Source organism: Cygnus olor, chromosome 1, assembly GCF_009769625.2.
Source record: "Cygnus olor isolate bCygOlo1 chromosome 1, bCygOlo1.pri.v2, whole genome shotgun sequence".
NCBI classification, from domain to species: Eukaryota; Metazoa; Chordata; class Aves; order Anseriformes; family Anatidae; genus Cygnus; species Cygnus olor.
In genome coordinates, this window is record NC_049169.1 from 47,730,769 (window position 1) to 47,745,272 (window position 14,504).

General features: G+C 38.7%; 1 protein-coding gene across 3 annotated transcripts in view; it reads left to right on the top strand.

The window, feature by feature from the left end:
• The window catches only part of FGD6 (FYVE, RhoGEF and PH domain containing 6), a 72,841-nt gene that overhangs the window by 37,450 nt on the left and 20,887 nt on the right, over positions 1 to 14,504 (top strand). For all 3 annotated transcript variants that reach the window (XM_040556978.1, XM_040556967.1, XM_040556989.1), the window contains exons 6-11: positions 1,775 to 1,926; positions 2,755 to 2,911; positions 4,135 to 4,222; positions 10,796 to 10,846; positions 13,930 to 13,988; positions 14,116 to 14,187. In XM_040556978.1, the coding sequence (XP_040412912.1) occupies positions 1,775 to 1,926; positions 2,755 to 2,911; positions 4,135 to 4,222; positions 10,796 to 10,846; positions 13,930 to 13,988; positions 14,116 to 14,187 (579 nt within the window). The remainder of the gene's footprint in view (positions 1 to 1,774; positions 1,927 to 2,754; positions 2,912 to 4,134; positions 4,223 to 10,795; positions 10,847 to 13,929; positions 13,989 to 14,115; positions 14,188 to 14,504) is intronic.

Consider the following 14,504-nt stretch of genomic DNA (forward strand, 5'->3'; position numbering starts at 1 on the left):
CTGCTGTTCTTTTCATTGTACAAGTAGCTTTATTACACTCGGAGAAAATTCTTGTTTCATCCCATGGCAAAGCATATACTGTATATTGTGTGTGCATGAGATTTGGGGGGGTATTATCATAATATGATGATGCATTTTGCATGAAGCTCTTCAAAAAGCCCCATTTGAGCTTTCGCCATTGTAATGCCATGTATCATTTCAGTGTTAAGCAATGCCCTAGGGTCAGGAAAACCCATAAGATGCAGCTGGTAGTTAACCTATGTGTCACTAGTCTGCACAGAGGATGTAAAACAGAGCATTTCCATATGAATAACGCCATCTGTTTTTTAACTCCCTTGCATTTAGTTCTCAGCCTCCCCCCATCGCAGCCATCGCCCTGTATCTCCTTTCAGTTTCTTGTCATAACTCTGCCCCGGCGCAGCCTTTGCGACCCAGGGTCACAGAGCAAGAAGCTGTCTGCAGCTCACTGATGTAATGAGGAGAGGGCAGGAGAAAGTTGAGACTGGAGTCTGACAAACCCTAAATAGTGCCAGATGCTGGGCTGATGAGATAGCCAGCAAGACCTGTAGTGGAAGACTTGTGAGTGTGTGACCTTAATTTTTTTTTCCCCACTTTTAACCTGTGGGCCCTACAAACTTTCAAAGGCAGGTGTGGACTCCATGCATATTTAAGATGTCTCATCATCCTACGTAGGAACATGCTGTTTGGTCACCTTTTTCAGGCCACCTACAGATTGTGCATTCATTAACAGGTTTCAGCAGACTGCAGACTAAAAAGAGCTGTTATTTGGTGCCTGCTTTATGCCCAAATTCAAGCGAGAGATGACAATACAGCTAATTTGGATTTTCTTTTTTTGCAGTTTAGGTAGTGTTATGTACTTGATTATTTTTCAAGGGAAATGCTAAATTGCTAACCTTTTTGAAAATTTTGCTTGCATATGATCAGGGAAGATGCCTTGCCTAACACATACCCAGCTTCATTATGGGTGCAGTCCTGGCCATACTGACTTGTATGGGGCCAAGGTTTTAATTCTAAATAGTTTAATGAGGACCAATTAGGTTGAGCCCTGTCCTGCTGAGAGCTGGTTATAACATAAAAATGCCACAAGATCCTTCAGTGATAAGTGCAGTTTTCCTCCTCCCTGTAAATGTTTTGAAGGTACCAGTGTTGTTTGGATGATCATTAACATTTGAAATCTCGTGGTTCCGATGTGTTGTTACAAAAGCTTATTGTTAGACCGTCATTTTCCTGTGAGAGCTGCTACATACAGTAACTTTTTGTGACACTACATTTTTTTTATCTATGCAGCATGTCTTCCTAGAAAGCATTTGTAAACCAGTGTGGTTTTAAAATATGGTATTATGATTGCATTAGCTGATACAACACTTTTGCTTTTTGACCCAAATCTTAGCAAGAAGATACTCAAGGCAACCAATACCTTTGCAGATAAGAGCTTTTTTTCCCCCCCTGTAGTTTCCTTACGTATAGTATCAGCACATCTCTTAAGGGTGTGGTATAAAAATAACGAATGACTTCCACAGCATGCATATGGAGCAAGAGAGCAAAGCTCCAGCATCAAACCAAGGGGATTAAGGCTGTCCCACAGGAGTAAGTTGAAGCTGCAGGGAAACATAACCCAGATGGCACCCTCCTCGCCTTCAGTAATAGGGAGCAGGGCCTGGGATGTCTGCAGAGAACACGCTCTTGTCTGCGCTGCTGCTTTGAAGGCTGCTGGCTCATGGTGGGGGTTTCTGTCCTCTTTGTACTCCGGCAGGATTTCCGGGACGCGGTGGCACATGCCTCTAGGCAGCTTGGGAAGCCAGTGATTGAGGACAGAATCCTGAATCAGATCCTGTACTACCTACCTCAGCTGTACGAGCTCAACCGGGACCTCCTGAGGGAGCTGGAGGAGCGATTGTCTCACTGGTGACTATCAGTGAAGGAACACCATTCCTTTGATGTCGTTAAAATTTATCTGTGGGGCTTGAGGGACTCCGCGTGACCGTGGTTTGACTCTTGTTTGTTTTTCATGGGCCTTGTTAAATGGCAGAGCTGACTTTGCAGGCACGGGAGATAATTTTCTGTTTAGCTGTTTTATTTGGCATTTAGGTGCATCCAGAAGCTATGCCAGCACATGTTTTTAGCAACCACACTTCTTTTGTCTAAAACTTCAGTTTTAATTGAAAGCTCTTGTTCCTACATGTGCACAGGCATGATAAATGGACTGCCTTCATTAAAGGAACAGGAGGCTGTTCTGAAGTTTGGTTTGCATTTTAAAGGTAGCTGAGATCTATTAACCAGCCACAGCACTGATTGACAGCCACAGTCCCATTGAAGTCCATTCTCCATTACACTGGTGGGTGGATCTAAATCACCTAAAGAAAGCATACAGACAAAGGCACTGAAATGGGTAAATGCTCTAATCCCATGCTTCCTATTAAGGGATAAAGACTGCATTTTGAAGTTTGGAGATCCATTTCCTCAGAAGTCCAGCTCGTGTTAATGTGTTCAGATGGTTCAAGACCATTTTAAACAGACTGTATATCAAGTGGTTGTAATCTAACCTTAAACTAGTGTGTGGAGGTGTGCTGGTAAGATTTTTCAGAGTAGCTAAAGAGCTGAATGCCTATCTGCTGGACTGTAAGCTTTTTGTTCAGAAATAAACTGGCACATCTTACTGCGAAGACCAATCTGGTGCTGTAAGGTTAGGATGTACACACTTCTGTGCTCTTACTGCTCTGTTCTTGTTTCTAGGCTTGAACATCAACGAATTGCTGATATATTTGTAAAAAAGGGTCCCTACTTGAAGATGTACTCAACTTACATCAAAGAATTTGATAAAAATGTTGCACTGTTAGATGAACAGTGTAAGAAGAACACAGGTTTTGCTTCAGTAGTGAAAGACTTCGAGGTACTGTAATCTTTTTTTTTAAAGATATGTTCCTATTTTGTGACTTTCCAGCAGCTGTAATCTTCCATAAAGCTTTAGACACCATCCTCTATTTTCGCTGAGCCTTGGCTTGAGACTTAGGGTGAAAGTGGAAAGAAATTCAGATTTTGTAAAGTAACTAATGATGTTGGCTACCACTGTGAGATACAGTAAAGGACCTTGATTTTCAGAAAATTCAGCACTTGCTACAATTATATCAAAGGCATATTAACAAAATCACTAGCTGCTTTTTTTTTGATTATACTATCATACTATATACAGAGTCTTCTGATTATACTATGCAATGATTAACTGTCTTATTTTAAGCAGGTCAATCTCTCCACCACATTATAGGGCAGTAGCTTGCTCACGGCAATCATATTTCATTTCATTTGGAAATACAGAAAAAGGATTCTTCTACTCTGCATATTTCTTGAAGCTTTTAAGTCCAGTCCATGCAACAATCAGATGAAATCTGATTCATGTCACTAAAAGCATTGCCAGATTTTTACATAATTCCCTTAAATCAGAGGGGAGGTGCAAGCTTCCTCAGAACATGATCCACACAACCTGTGAATTTACTTCCTATAAGGCAAGTTTCCCCTTGGGTAATCCCTGCTCTGTTTGCTTACAAGTCCTTAAAAAGGCTACTTACAGTAGGCAAAGGAAGAGCTTTAGGTAGAGTGAGCAAGTACAGGAAGAAGAAAATAGGTCTTTTTAAGGACTGTGTTTCTGATACCAATTATTTTGAATGCAAATTCAAGATAATTAAAAATTTTGAAGCGTGGGTCTTTTTATTCTGTGTTATCTTTAGAGGTTTGGATTAATTAAAACTTCTTGAGTGAACACTGCTCTATTCTCTGCTTATCTGTCTAATGGACATCAGCAGCAGCTACAAATGAGCGGAAGATGGCGTTTCCCTTATTTCTGGGAAGATTCACCCTTCTTCCTCATAAGCAAAAGAACCTGTTTTGAATCCACAGAAAATATGAGTGCTTATTGATGTCTTTTAACTCATGATTAATTTTGCATGCATCTTCCACACAGGGAAATGCTTGTTGTTTGGTGCAGTGTAACACTACAGTAGTCACACCTTTAAGATAAAGCTTATCTGATATTATCGGTAACTCTTTGCAGTGATGTTTTCTTTTACTGGAACCCTTGACTACCACAGAATTGTTGCTTATTTTGGATATTTCTTTCAGATGAGCCCCCGCTGTGCTAGTCTGGCCCTCAAGCACTATCTGCTCAAGCCAGTTCAGAGGATTCCCCAGTACAGACTCCTTTTGACAGGTAAAGTCAAACACATTTACAGGCTTAAGAAGCCAGTATTCATGCGTCCCAGGAAGGTGTTTTCAGGCAGTTGTATCCATCTGTAAAGCATGTTTATCTGACTTCAGATACGTGAAGCTTTTTTTAAAATATGGCATGAGTTTAAAGCCTTTCTTTGTTAATACTGATTGCAACAAGGTACACAAGTGACATGCTAATATTCCCAACACTGGTGTGTGTTCTCTGCTGGTACATTTGGCGCTACTTGGAAAACACGAAACTGTTGGTGGTTTTTTGTTTGTTTGTTTCTGTAGTAATAGAGCCAGTAATTTCCTTAGAGGGTTGGTTGGAAAGCTCCTCTTTTTATTTATTTTTTTAAAGAAGGAAAAAATAGTATGGAAATCTAGAACTAGGAGAAGGAAGTGAAAGATACATCTACACAACTGTGAATTTCTCCTGAAAATAGCTTCTCCATTTTTCCACTGCTCAGGTGTTTTGTCTTTGAAAACAATTCTCTTGTAAAAGCAGAAAGGGTGGTTTTAGTATACCTTACGGGTACGTGCTTGAGACTTGTTACAGGGGCATTTTAGGCTGAAGAGCTGGTTTGGGACTAGGAAATCTGGGCTGGCTCTACGTCCTGCTTTGGCATTGGCATGTTTGGGTGACCTTGAGCAAGTCATCTCTATGATGCACTACTTTCTTTTCTGTAAAAGAAAGGCAATGATACAGGCCTCCTTTGTGAAATATTTCGAGATGCGTTTGTTGGAAGAGGGGGATGGCTCCTGTAAGGATTTGGAAATACTTAAGGCATTGTTTTTGAAAGCCATTGCTTTTTGATGAGCTATTTAAAAATAGCCTCTGTTTGTGTAGTAACTGCAAAATAAAATGCTCCGTGACCCTTTGTTTGGCTCTAGCAGCTTGTTGGCATTTCCCCAGCAAGTACTTAGACTAGTGATGCTGTGGGAGATACAGCCTGAAGTGTTATACAGAAGTTACTAAGTTATTAACTTGGACTGTTTTCTTTTTAATCATCTCATGAAAGTCTTAGGTGGGGGGAAAAAGGGTGAAGAGCCTTTATCAAATGGACTGTTTTGTAGGGGAAAATCTTAATGCCTTTTAATTGATAAAATAAAACCATGAAAAGGCAATTGGGGAGTTGCTTTATTTTCAAAGGATACTGACTCAGGGCATTGTGTAGGCTTGTTATATATTCCTAAATCAGTGCAGATGCTTTGGATAAGTTCAAAGGCTTTAAATAAAAAGGCGGACCAACGGAGCAGGATGGAGTAAGTGCTTATGTCAATATACAGAGCAAAGCAAGAGACGTCAGAGATGAATGGCACTGAAACAAAACTATGAAGTAGAAGGGGAATTCTTCGTAACTAACTGTCATTGTGGCTGGAACCAACTGTTTTAGACAAGTGACAATATGCCTAAAAATCTCATCCTGTGTTGATGGTGGTTGTGTGGAAGACCGCAGTCCTGCAGCCCTGTTTGTGGAAGTCCGCAGTCCTGCAGACCTGGCTGTGGCTGCCCAGCTTTAAGTACATCTGTAAATACAAGTGCTATTGACATGAATTGGATTGCAATGCTGGCTGCTGATTTAGAGAAAATAATTTTGTCTCGTCCTGTAGGAGAAATAAGAGATCAGACTAAGAATTTAATTATGCTGGGCCAGGGGGCTATTATTTTGGATCTGCTTCGTTTTCACTCTGTTCAATCTATCATGCCATTTCATGTTGTCTTCTGTATTCCTTGAGATTCTCACTCTCCTATATCTCAGTGGATGACCTGTCTGTTTCGTTACCTTCAAGCAGCTCTGTGTAATATTGAGTAATCTCTATATAAACTTGCACTGCAAAGCCTTTGGAGGATATACAAAATATTTGGATCTGTTGTTGGAGTGGGCGAGACAGCAAGTAGGCAAGCAAAACAAGAACGGGCAAGAGTTGCAGTATTGCAGCAGCAGTCCCAGCCAAAGACAATGGGTGTCTGTGGGCAATCAAGGAGGGGGCAGTGGGTAAGAGTGGAGGAGTGAAAATAATCCAGGAAATGAAGCTGCAAGGCCTGAGTCAGCAGGGATTTCTTCCTATTTAGATGCTCTGTGTCAGTGGGACAGCTTTGTACTAGTAACCTGCTGCTACACAGTCACATCACAAGATGGTTGCTGTGCTTTGAAGTGTAGTCGCTTTTATGCTAACAAAAGCAGGAGCAGGTGGACTTATAAATCAGGCAAGGAGAGGCAGAGCTCAGCTGTATTTCTGTTTAATTATCCAGCTTCTCCATTCCAGCAAGCGAACTTTTCCACATGCTAAGCCTGAGCTCTTCTACAGCAAATATTGGATGGCTTGTTGGGGAGGTTAATAGAGGCCTCTGGTTTTTAATAGAAAGAAATGAAGAAGAAGTGATTCTCTTCTCCTGAAAATCACTGATTTGAGTTGAAGACTTGAGACTTGTACGATATGAGCAGGCTCTTCATTGTCATATGATAAGCCTCCTCTTTTTTGCAACGTAGGATTTGCAGAGAGAGATAGTGTCTTTTATTATCCTCGGCTGAGGTCTAGTGAAGGGAGGCTGAGGGAGACTGAAAATTAGCTTTTGAGCACACTGCTTTTTTGCAGCTCAGAAATAGAATTGTCAGACTTGAGGCCAATTACACATTGAGAACAATCGCTTTGCGTTTAACTTAATTAATTCAGATGATTTGAGACAAGAAGTAGTTGGTGAGGCAGAATAGAATTTTTATCAAGAGCAGAAGTGATAGCCACTGGCCCCCAGCAAGAAGGAAAAGAGAATTATGGGCCTCTGTCAGGAGGAAGCATGGCATAGGAACATTTTGTCATAAATCAGTTCTTGTGTGCTTGTGTGTTGATTTTTGCTGTGTTTTGGGGTATCTAGCGAAGTCATGAATTTTATTTTTTAAGTCTGCCTTTCTGAATATTTAAGGTCTGCCCTGAAAAAAAAGGAGTAGTGGGTCAGACAAAAATTGGTCTGTTTTCTATTAAAAATCCTTCCTTTGGTAATGTGGTTCTTCTGTTCCTCTTGAAGTGGTTTGCGTGAATTAGTCCTGGTACACAGCAGCGTGCTTGTTTACGTGAAGCCAGTCATTGTGTTGCATGAAATGCATTATTTGGGTAACCAGCGGTTTTGGATGGGTTTTCTGTTATTGTAGAGATGAGTTGATAAGTTTTGTATTTGTTTCTCTGGGATGGCCTATTTGTTGTGTAGTGATCAATGAGAAACTTCTTTGATTGTCCTGCAGCTGGGAGGTTGCTATCAGTTGCTAAACAGAGACTGTGCCTTGCTTAGGTGTTAGACCTTTGTCTCATTTACAATGCTGTAACTCTCTTTCAGTGCTCTCTAATTTTTAAAAATCTTTGCACTTATTCTCCTGCACAATCTCAGCTTTAATTTTAGCATTATAACGGTTGTACTGGTTTTTATTTATGGATCATCTCTTAGTTCTGTGTTATACTAAAGCAGATCCATTCTTGTAGCCTGCCGTCAGACTTGTCCCCCAGGCACACTGTTTATCTCCTTTATGTTGAAACCAACAGAAGGAAAACTCAATGCTAAGGGTACAACAGTATCCTTAGCTTTATTATTATTATTATTACAGTCCTTGCTTTATTCTGCAGTTGTGGAAAGCTGTTGGCAGCATCTATGTATCTCATTTATGTTTTTTATTCCTTTTGCTAGACTCAAGTCAAATTGTATGAAACAGGTGAAAAATTAAGGTTCTCTGTTACACATTTACACTACTTAAGCAGAATTTCTTTTACTGGTCACTTTTTTTGTGTGTGTGTCCAAGAAACCAGTGTCTCTTGTAGAATAACTTTATCTTTGAGTAAAAAGTCTGAACAACTAAAGTACATTTCAGAGGAGAAAAAAAATTGGCAAAGACTGCAGATACCATTCCACCTTAATATTTTACTTCTGTATTTGTTTTATTAAGGAATATTTTTGCTAAATCTTTACTGTAATGCTATTCATGTCTGTGAAATCCTCTTGTCCACGTAGTTTAAGCCAGTACCTCCAGAAAGTTGTTGCAAGCACAGAATTTCCAGTGTGTGTATGCACAGAAGAGACTAAAATAATCTGTTCTGTTGCTTCTCTGAAACTGAGTTTTAGCTATGAACTGAGGTCAACTTACCAGATACATAATTTTGATTTTTTTATTTATTTATCACTTTCAGGATTTTACAGCTGCAAGGTTGTTTTTTTTTCTTTTTTTTTTTCAGTCTTGTATACAAGAGCTGCCTTCCTTTTTGAATATAGAATTTTAAATGAATGCAATTATGTTAAAATCTTTCTAATCTTCCCTCTATTATACACTGATGATATGATTTAAAGTGCTAGTGTATATACCCATCAGAAAAAAAAAGAAAGGAAAGAAAAACTGAATGATGTAAAGCATTGTTCTTTTGGAGAACGTGTCATAAGGCCTGAATATGCCAAGAAACACTTAGTTCTCATGTTGGGTCTCTGATTTTAAGTTTCCAGTGCTGTTACTTTGGATATTAAATTGGATGTCTCCAAGTACTAGGGACAGTTTCTTGGGACACCAGAGGTACATTTGCAGATTAGTAAATTGTAGCTGCCTGACCTCTTGTTCCCAATTTGCAGAGAAGTGAGTTCGTGGTTGTCAGCTTTAAGAAGCTGTTTGTGTACAAGCTGTAGGGACTCATCCCTTTACACTGGGAGGTGTCTGCTGGAGTCCTTTCTTCTGGCCCTGATGAAGATTGAGTTGCAATTGTAAAGCTTTAACTTGCCTGCTTTATGGAGGAGCCCCGAAGATGCTCTGCCCTGCCGGGGTAGTAATGCGCAGCTCCTGCCGGAGGGCACTATCAGCTGGCAGGGCAGGAGAGGGCAGTTGCTGGTGTGTGTGTGAAGTGGGTCCCTCCAAGTTAAGCCAAGTTAAAAACAAGGTGAACTCTTCTCAGTCCATTTTACAATACCTCCTGTTGATTCTTCTCTTATGCCAGTTTGTTACAATCATAACCTAAGGTGATAAAAGGTGAATTCATTTTTAATGGAATATGTGTCCACCTAAATACTGCACTTGAAGGTCTGGTCCTACAGCAAAAGATTTGGAGGCATGTGACAGATGCAATACTTACGGAGTGTAGAAAGGTTTTGTTGCCATGTCAGGCTTTTATGAAAGACCAGGCGTTGGCCAATGTCTGATAATGATTAGCCAAGACTTGAAGTGGAGCAGCAAGCTGTGGGTGTTCCCATGTCCCAGCCAGGCAGACCTCCCAGCACTCCCACCCCCTGCTTCCTTGCAGGAGACCCCAGCAAGCCCTGCTCCTTCACCCCAACCTGTTCTTCGTGCTTCTCTTGGATCCTCCCTTAAGTCCTTGCCAAAAAATAAAACTTCAGTGCCAAATACTTTTCTTCCTGTAGTTCTGTTTTTCTCAAAGCTTTCATTAGCTGACAAGATTTCTCACTCTTCATAGTGTTTCTATGGCAGAAACATATTTCATAATTTCATTTTTGCATAAGGAAACCATTACAATATGCTGAGCAGTCTCTGAGGGGCATGCATTAAGCAAGACGTCTTATGAAGGCAGGAACAATTGGCTCCCGATCCTTCATGAGTGAAAGGACGAATCTGGGTAGGGCAAGCAGATGGGAGTCGAATTATTTCCCTCCTACTTGAAACTTGTACAACTGCTAAGCTAGAATTGAACACTTCCTAGATCAAGTATGATCAGTTTTCTCTATATCTGCCAGAATCTGAATACCTCATTTAAAAGGTAATTATAAATTAGTATTTGTTGATATTATCAATCTAACATCTGAAAGTACTTTGAAAGTTTCTGATTGTGTTTCTTTCAGTTTTAAGTAGTTCAGAGCTGTGGATTGAAGAGAATAGATTGACTTTTTACTGAGGATATATAGTCGCCTTTGACAGGATATGGTACTTTCTGGTGAACCGGACACTGGACCATGGAATGGAATCTCAAAGGGAATGTTTTCTCATATAGTCAGACATTTGGAGTTAATTTTAGATGCGTAAAGTAGATGGAAAAACTACCACGACTTGGGTGGATCGAGGGTGCCATCTCGTGGTTGAGGAACTAAATTTAGATTTGAAACCAAACAATTCCTATTTGAACATTTGAGGTGGGCTATAATACCTTTTTTATTGAGAAATATTGATCATAATCAGATTTGCTGTATTGGGCTACTTTTTTTCAGCTCCTGTAGACGAGTTAAGGCTCAGGCAAATATCTATAATCTTTAAACTTTCTTGTGTCAGCTTAAATGTAAATGATTGCAAGTATGTACTTGTCTTTCACCTGGTTGTTTTGTTCTAGAATAATATGTGCAACATATCATTTGCCTTTGGAAGCAGGTCAGTGCTCCTGACTTCTCTTCCCTAAGCAAGATATCATTATATACTTTCAGTGTGGAAATGCTAGTTTTCCTCATGCTATTACTTGGACAAATTTAAAAGTTTAAGTATCAGAGTACCATAGAAGTAGAAGACCTTTGTGGCATAGGTGTGTCTGAAAAGCAGATTGCTAGGAAAATGTTGGTTTTGACTGATTTCCGGTGCAGTTTATTTCTTTTTTTTTCTTTTTGCAGATTATTTAAAGAATCTTTTAGAAGAGTCTGCAGACTATAGAGATACTCAAGGTAAATGTCTCTTTAGATTAAAGAAATAACAGGTCATGTAAATATCTTAAAGTTTCAAAGTTTTAAATGCATGCAAAACACTAAACTGATAAGTAGACATGTTTTCTGTTTAGTTCTAAGTTTCTCAGCAGAGATACTGGAAGATTTAAAACTTTTTTTTCAAAAATGTTTGGAGCTTACAGTGAAAAGTGGTATCAGCTCAAAGCAAGAGATAAGAGTGAAGTTCCCGAAGCAGCTTAAGCAGGTATTTTGGGCAGCGCTACTGAAGGAGACAGTCCTTGTATCCCTTGGCCTTTCATGACAGGCAGTCCGGTCCCCCAGCTGCTCTCCCCAGCCCTCTGAGCCTTTCTGTCCCCCTTTGCTTTTGTGCCAGGACAAGTGCTTGATAAGAAAGATCAGGGAGTTCCACTGGCATATGTTTAACTTGAGGAGTTCTCCAGTTTGACTTGTCACAAGTTGCACAAACACTTTTGCTTGCATGTGCAGGGAAAGATGATAGAAGGAAATGAGAAGGAACAGTTGGAGATGGAGGAGAATAAGTCTACATGTTTCATGCTAATTTGGGGTTAAGCTGGTTTAACTCGATAGTAGCAATGCAGTGCACATTCATACTGTTTTCCGTCTTCCCTGTGTGCTCCTCAGCAGTACTAGAAATGCTCCCAATGTTTCCATTTCATTTGTGTGAGCCCCTGTCATTTATTTCATTCTCTTTGGTGACATTTGTGCAAACCCTTTATCTTCAGGAGGATTGCACAGATCTAGCTGGTTGGACTGCACTAAATGAGTGCCTTCGATGCACTGAGTCAGGTTCACTTTCTTACAGCTATCTCCTGACACAGTACCATAAAAATAATGAATAATGATTCTTCTTAAGACCTTTCCACATATTTGTTTATTAGATTGCAATGAAACTGTAAGCTGAAAAAAAAAGCTTTAAAAGATAACTTTTTCACAGACATAAAAGTTTCTCTTGCACATCGTATGGCTGTGAACAAGCTAATGCTTGCGCTGCATGGTAAACAATTAACCACTTGAAAAGTGAGCAACTTAAATATGTTTACATCACATTTTCTTGTGCATTCTTCAGCATCTGTGTTTTTTATAGTGGTACTTTCCATATAATTTTTCTCTCTCTGCATATATTGAAGATAAAAGCAGAAATTTAGTTTTAACAATGACAATGTTAATTTTATGCATTTGACATGTTTGGTAGTCAATCTTTGAAACTGAGTAAGAAAATCTAATCTTTACTCACCAAAATCTTTCTTGTGATAATTAAGTTCCTTCAGACTTTGCTTTGTTGTGTAATTTCATGAAGAGAACAAAAAAAAAAAAAAGACAAAAGTTTGGTTATGATTAGTATTCTTGGAAAAAACAACACAATTCTTCCTGATGACCTTCATTTTAATACGTTACTCCAGCTAAGTGATATAAAAAGTGGAATGTTCTTCCCTTCCAAAAAGCAGTTTTGTTTATGGACTTTTTGACCCTATAGATTATTTTGTTTTGTTGTTTAGATTTGTTTAGAATCTTGGCTCTATTAGTAGCCCTGAGATCTTGTAACTTTCCCTTGAGTAACCAGAAAATTTCCTGTAACATTCTTCAGTCTTTTTGAAGTCAATGAGTACAATTTTAAGTTTTAATAGATATAATAGCTGATAGATGAAGGAAAGTATAACAACAACAATAAAAAATCAGGTACTCATTCCTATCTTGTGAATTTAGCTAAATTTCCCTTAACTTTATTTTCTTTCAAGCTGATGGGAACTGGAGACTGTTTTGGCTGGAGCAGCTCCAGCATTTCCTAATAGGAGACCACCAGCTATTTTTCAGCAGACTCAGTTAACATCATGACATCTATATCTAAACTTAATTTTTGATCAAATGCTTGATATGTGTTGTGGCTTTTTAACTATTTGACTCCTGTACTTGCATTGTCTCATTTCATGAAAATCTTGAACAAAATTTCTACTTAGATTGACTTAGGAGGAGATTTTTATTCACGCTTTGGTTTATTTTTTTATATGGCTTCATGACCTGAACCCTTCAGTTCAGAAATCTGTATCTTTTAAACTATTTTCTTTCTTAATATGAACTCAACAGTAAGGGAAGTATGAACAGTCTAAAGTGCTAATACTGTAAAGATATTTAAAAAAAAAAAAAAAAAACAAAAAAACGCGAGGCTTTGTTTTTAACTGGTTTGGTAGGCTTCTCTGAGTACTTTAAAGTAAATGTACTTCCTTTTTTTGGGGTGTTTGACTGCACTTGAATTACTCAGAAGGTACTAAATGCTGTAGAAATTACATTTTATCTGAGCAGCTGTGCTTGCTTTCAATTAATTGAGTCATTTTTTTTTCCTGCATAAACAAATTACAGGTTTTTGGATAAGATCCTTAGATGGGTTCTATGTAATATACACAGTTGCTGCTCAGTAGCTTACATAATCCTTTTATATAACCCCTTTTTGCAGTTGCACTTAAATGTGTATTTCAGTTGAGTTGCTAGTTATTAAATATCAGTACTTAATAAAAATCCCTCTTGTCTTTCATAACTCTTCTATTTCTCTTTTGCTTCTGGTATTGAAAGTTTGAAGTTTAGAAATTTGAACTTTATCCTGTTACCTTGAAGTGCAACAAAACTAAAGGCAGATGAAAGAAATCACAATTTTTCTAGGTAGCTTCTGATGACTGGCACTGGAGGCAGTTGTGTAAAATGGAAAAAGCTTAATTAACTTTTATATAGTCTCAGTTAAAATGTTGCTTATGCTTCTGCTGTAAGTAGAGACACTGGAATTAAAATGATCCTTTGTGTGAGAAACTAAAACTCGATTTTGCTTGTAGACTGGATGAGCTATAGGAAATGATTGACACTGTGACTGTTAGCTGAAGCAGTAACTTGCTAGGGCACACCTGTAAAACCATGATTGAAAGCTTCTGGAATGTATGGGAAGTGTTCTTGAATGTAGTGACTTTTCAATCAGGTCCTTGAATCTTGCCACAGTGTGGAAGGGGAATATTGTACCTTTCCATAATACCAATTCTAACTGATCTGTACAATAAAAACATTGTTTCTTCATCCTTCAGATGCTCTAGCTGTTGTCATAGAAGTTGCAAACCATGCCAATGACATCATGAAGCAGGGAGTAAGTATTTTGACTTGGGAAGCTGGCTGATTAAAGCTTTTTCTATTATTTAAAAAGAAGAAAAAAAAAACAACACATGAATTCAAGGGCAATTTCTTATCTTTTTGCCTTTCTTTTCTCCCTGCAGGATAACTTTCAGAAACTCATGCAGATTCAGTACAGTTTAAATGGACACCATGAGATCGTACAGCCAGGAAGGGTAGGTCCTCCAGATGACCTTAAAATGACTGTAATAAAAGTGCAGTACAGATGCTATGCAAGCAAAGTACAGAAGCTGACACATATTGAGGAGAAAAATGGTCCATCAATTATTTGATGTTGACAGTGAAATGATTACTGCCTCCCCATATGTATAATTTTATTTGTTTATTTTTGGGAAACAACATTTTTCTGATGAAAACTTATGATTTTTAGAATATGATTCTCTGCCAGATCTTGCAGGCATTTTTTTTTCCCTGAAGCTTAATGTTTTATTTGTCGTGGTTTCAAGTGCAGCAGGGAAAACTAATGCAGCTA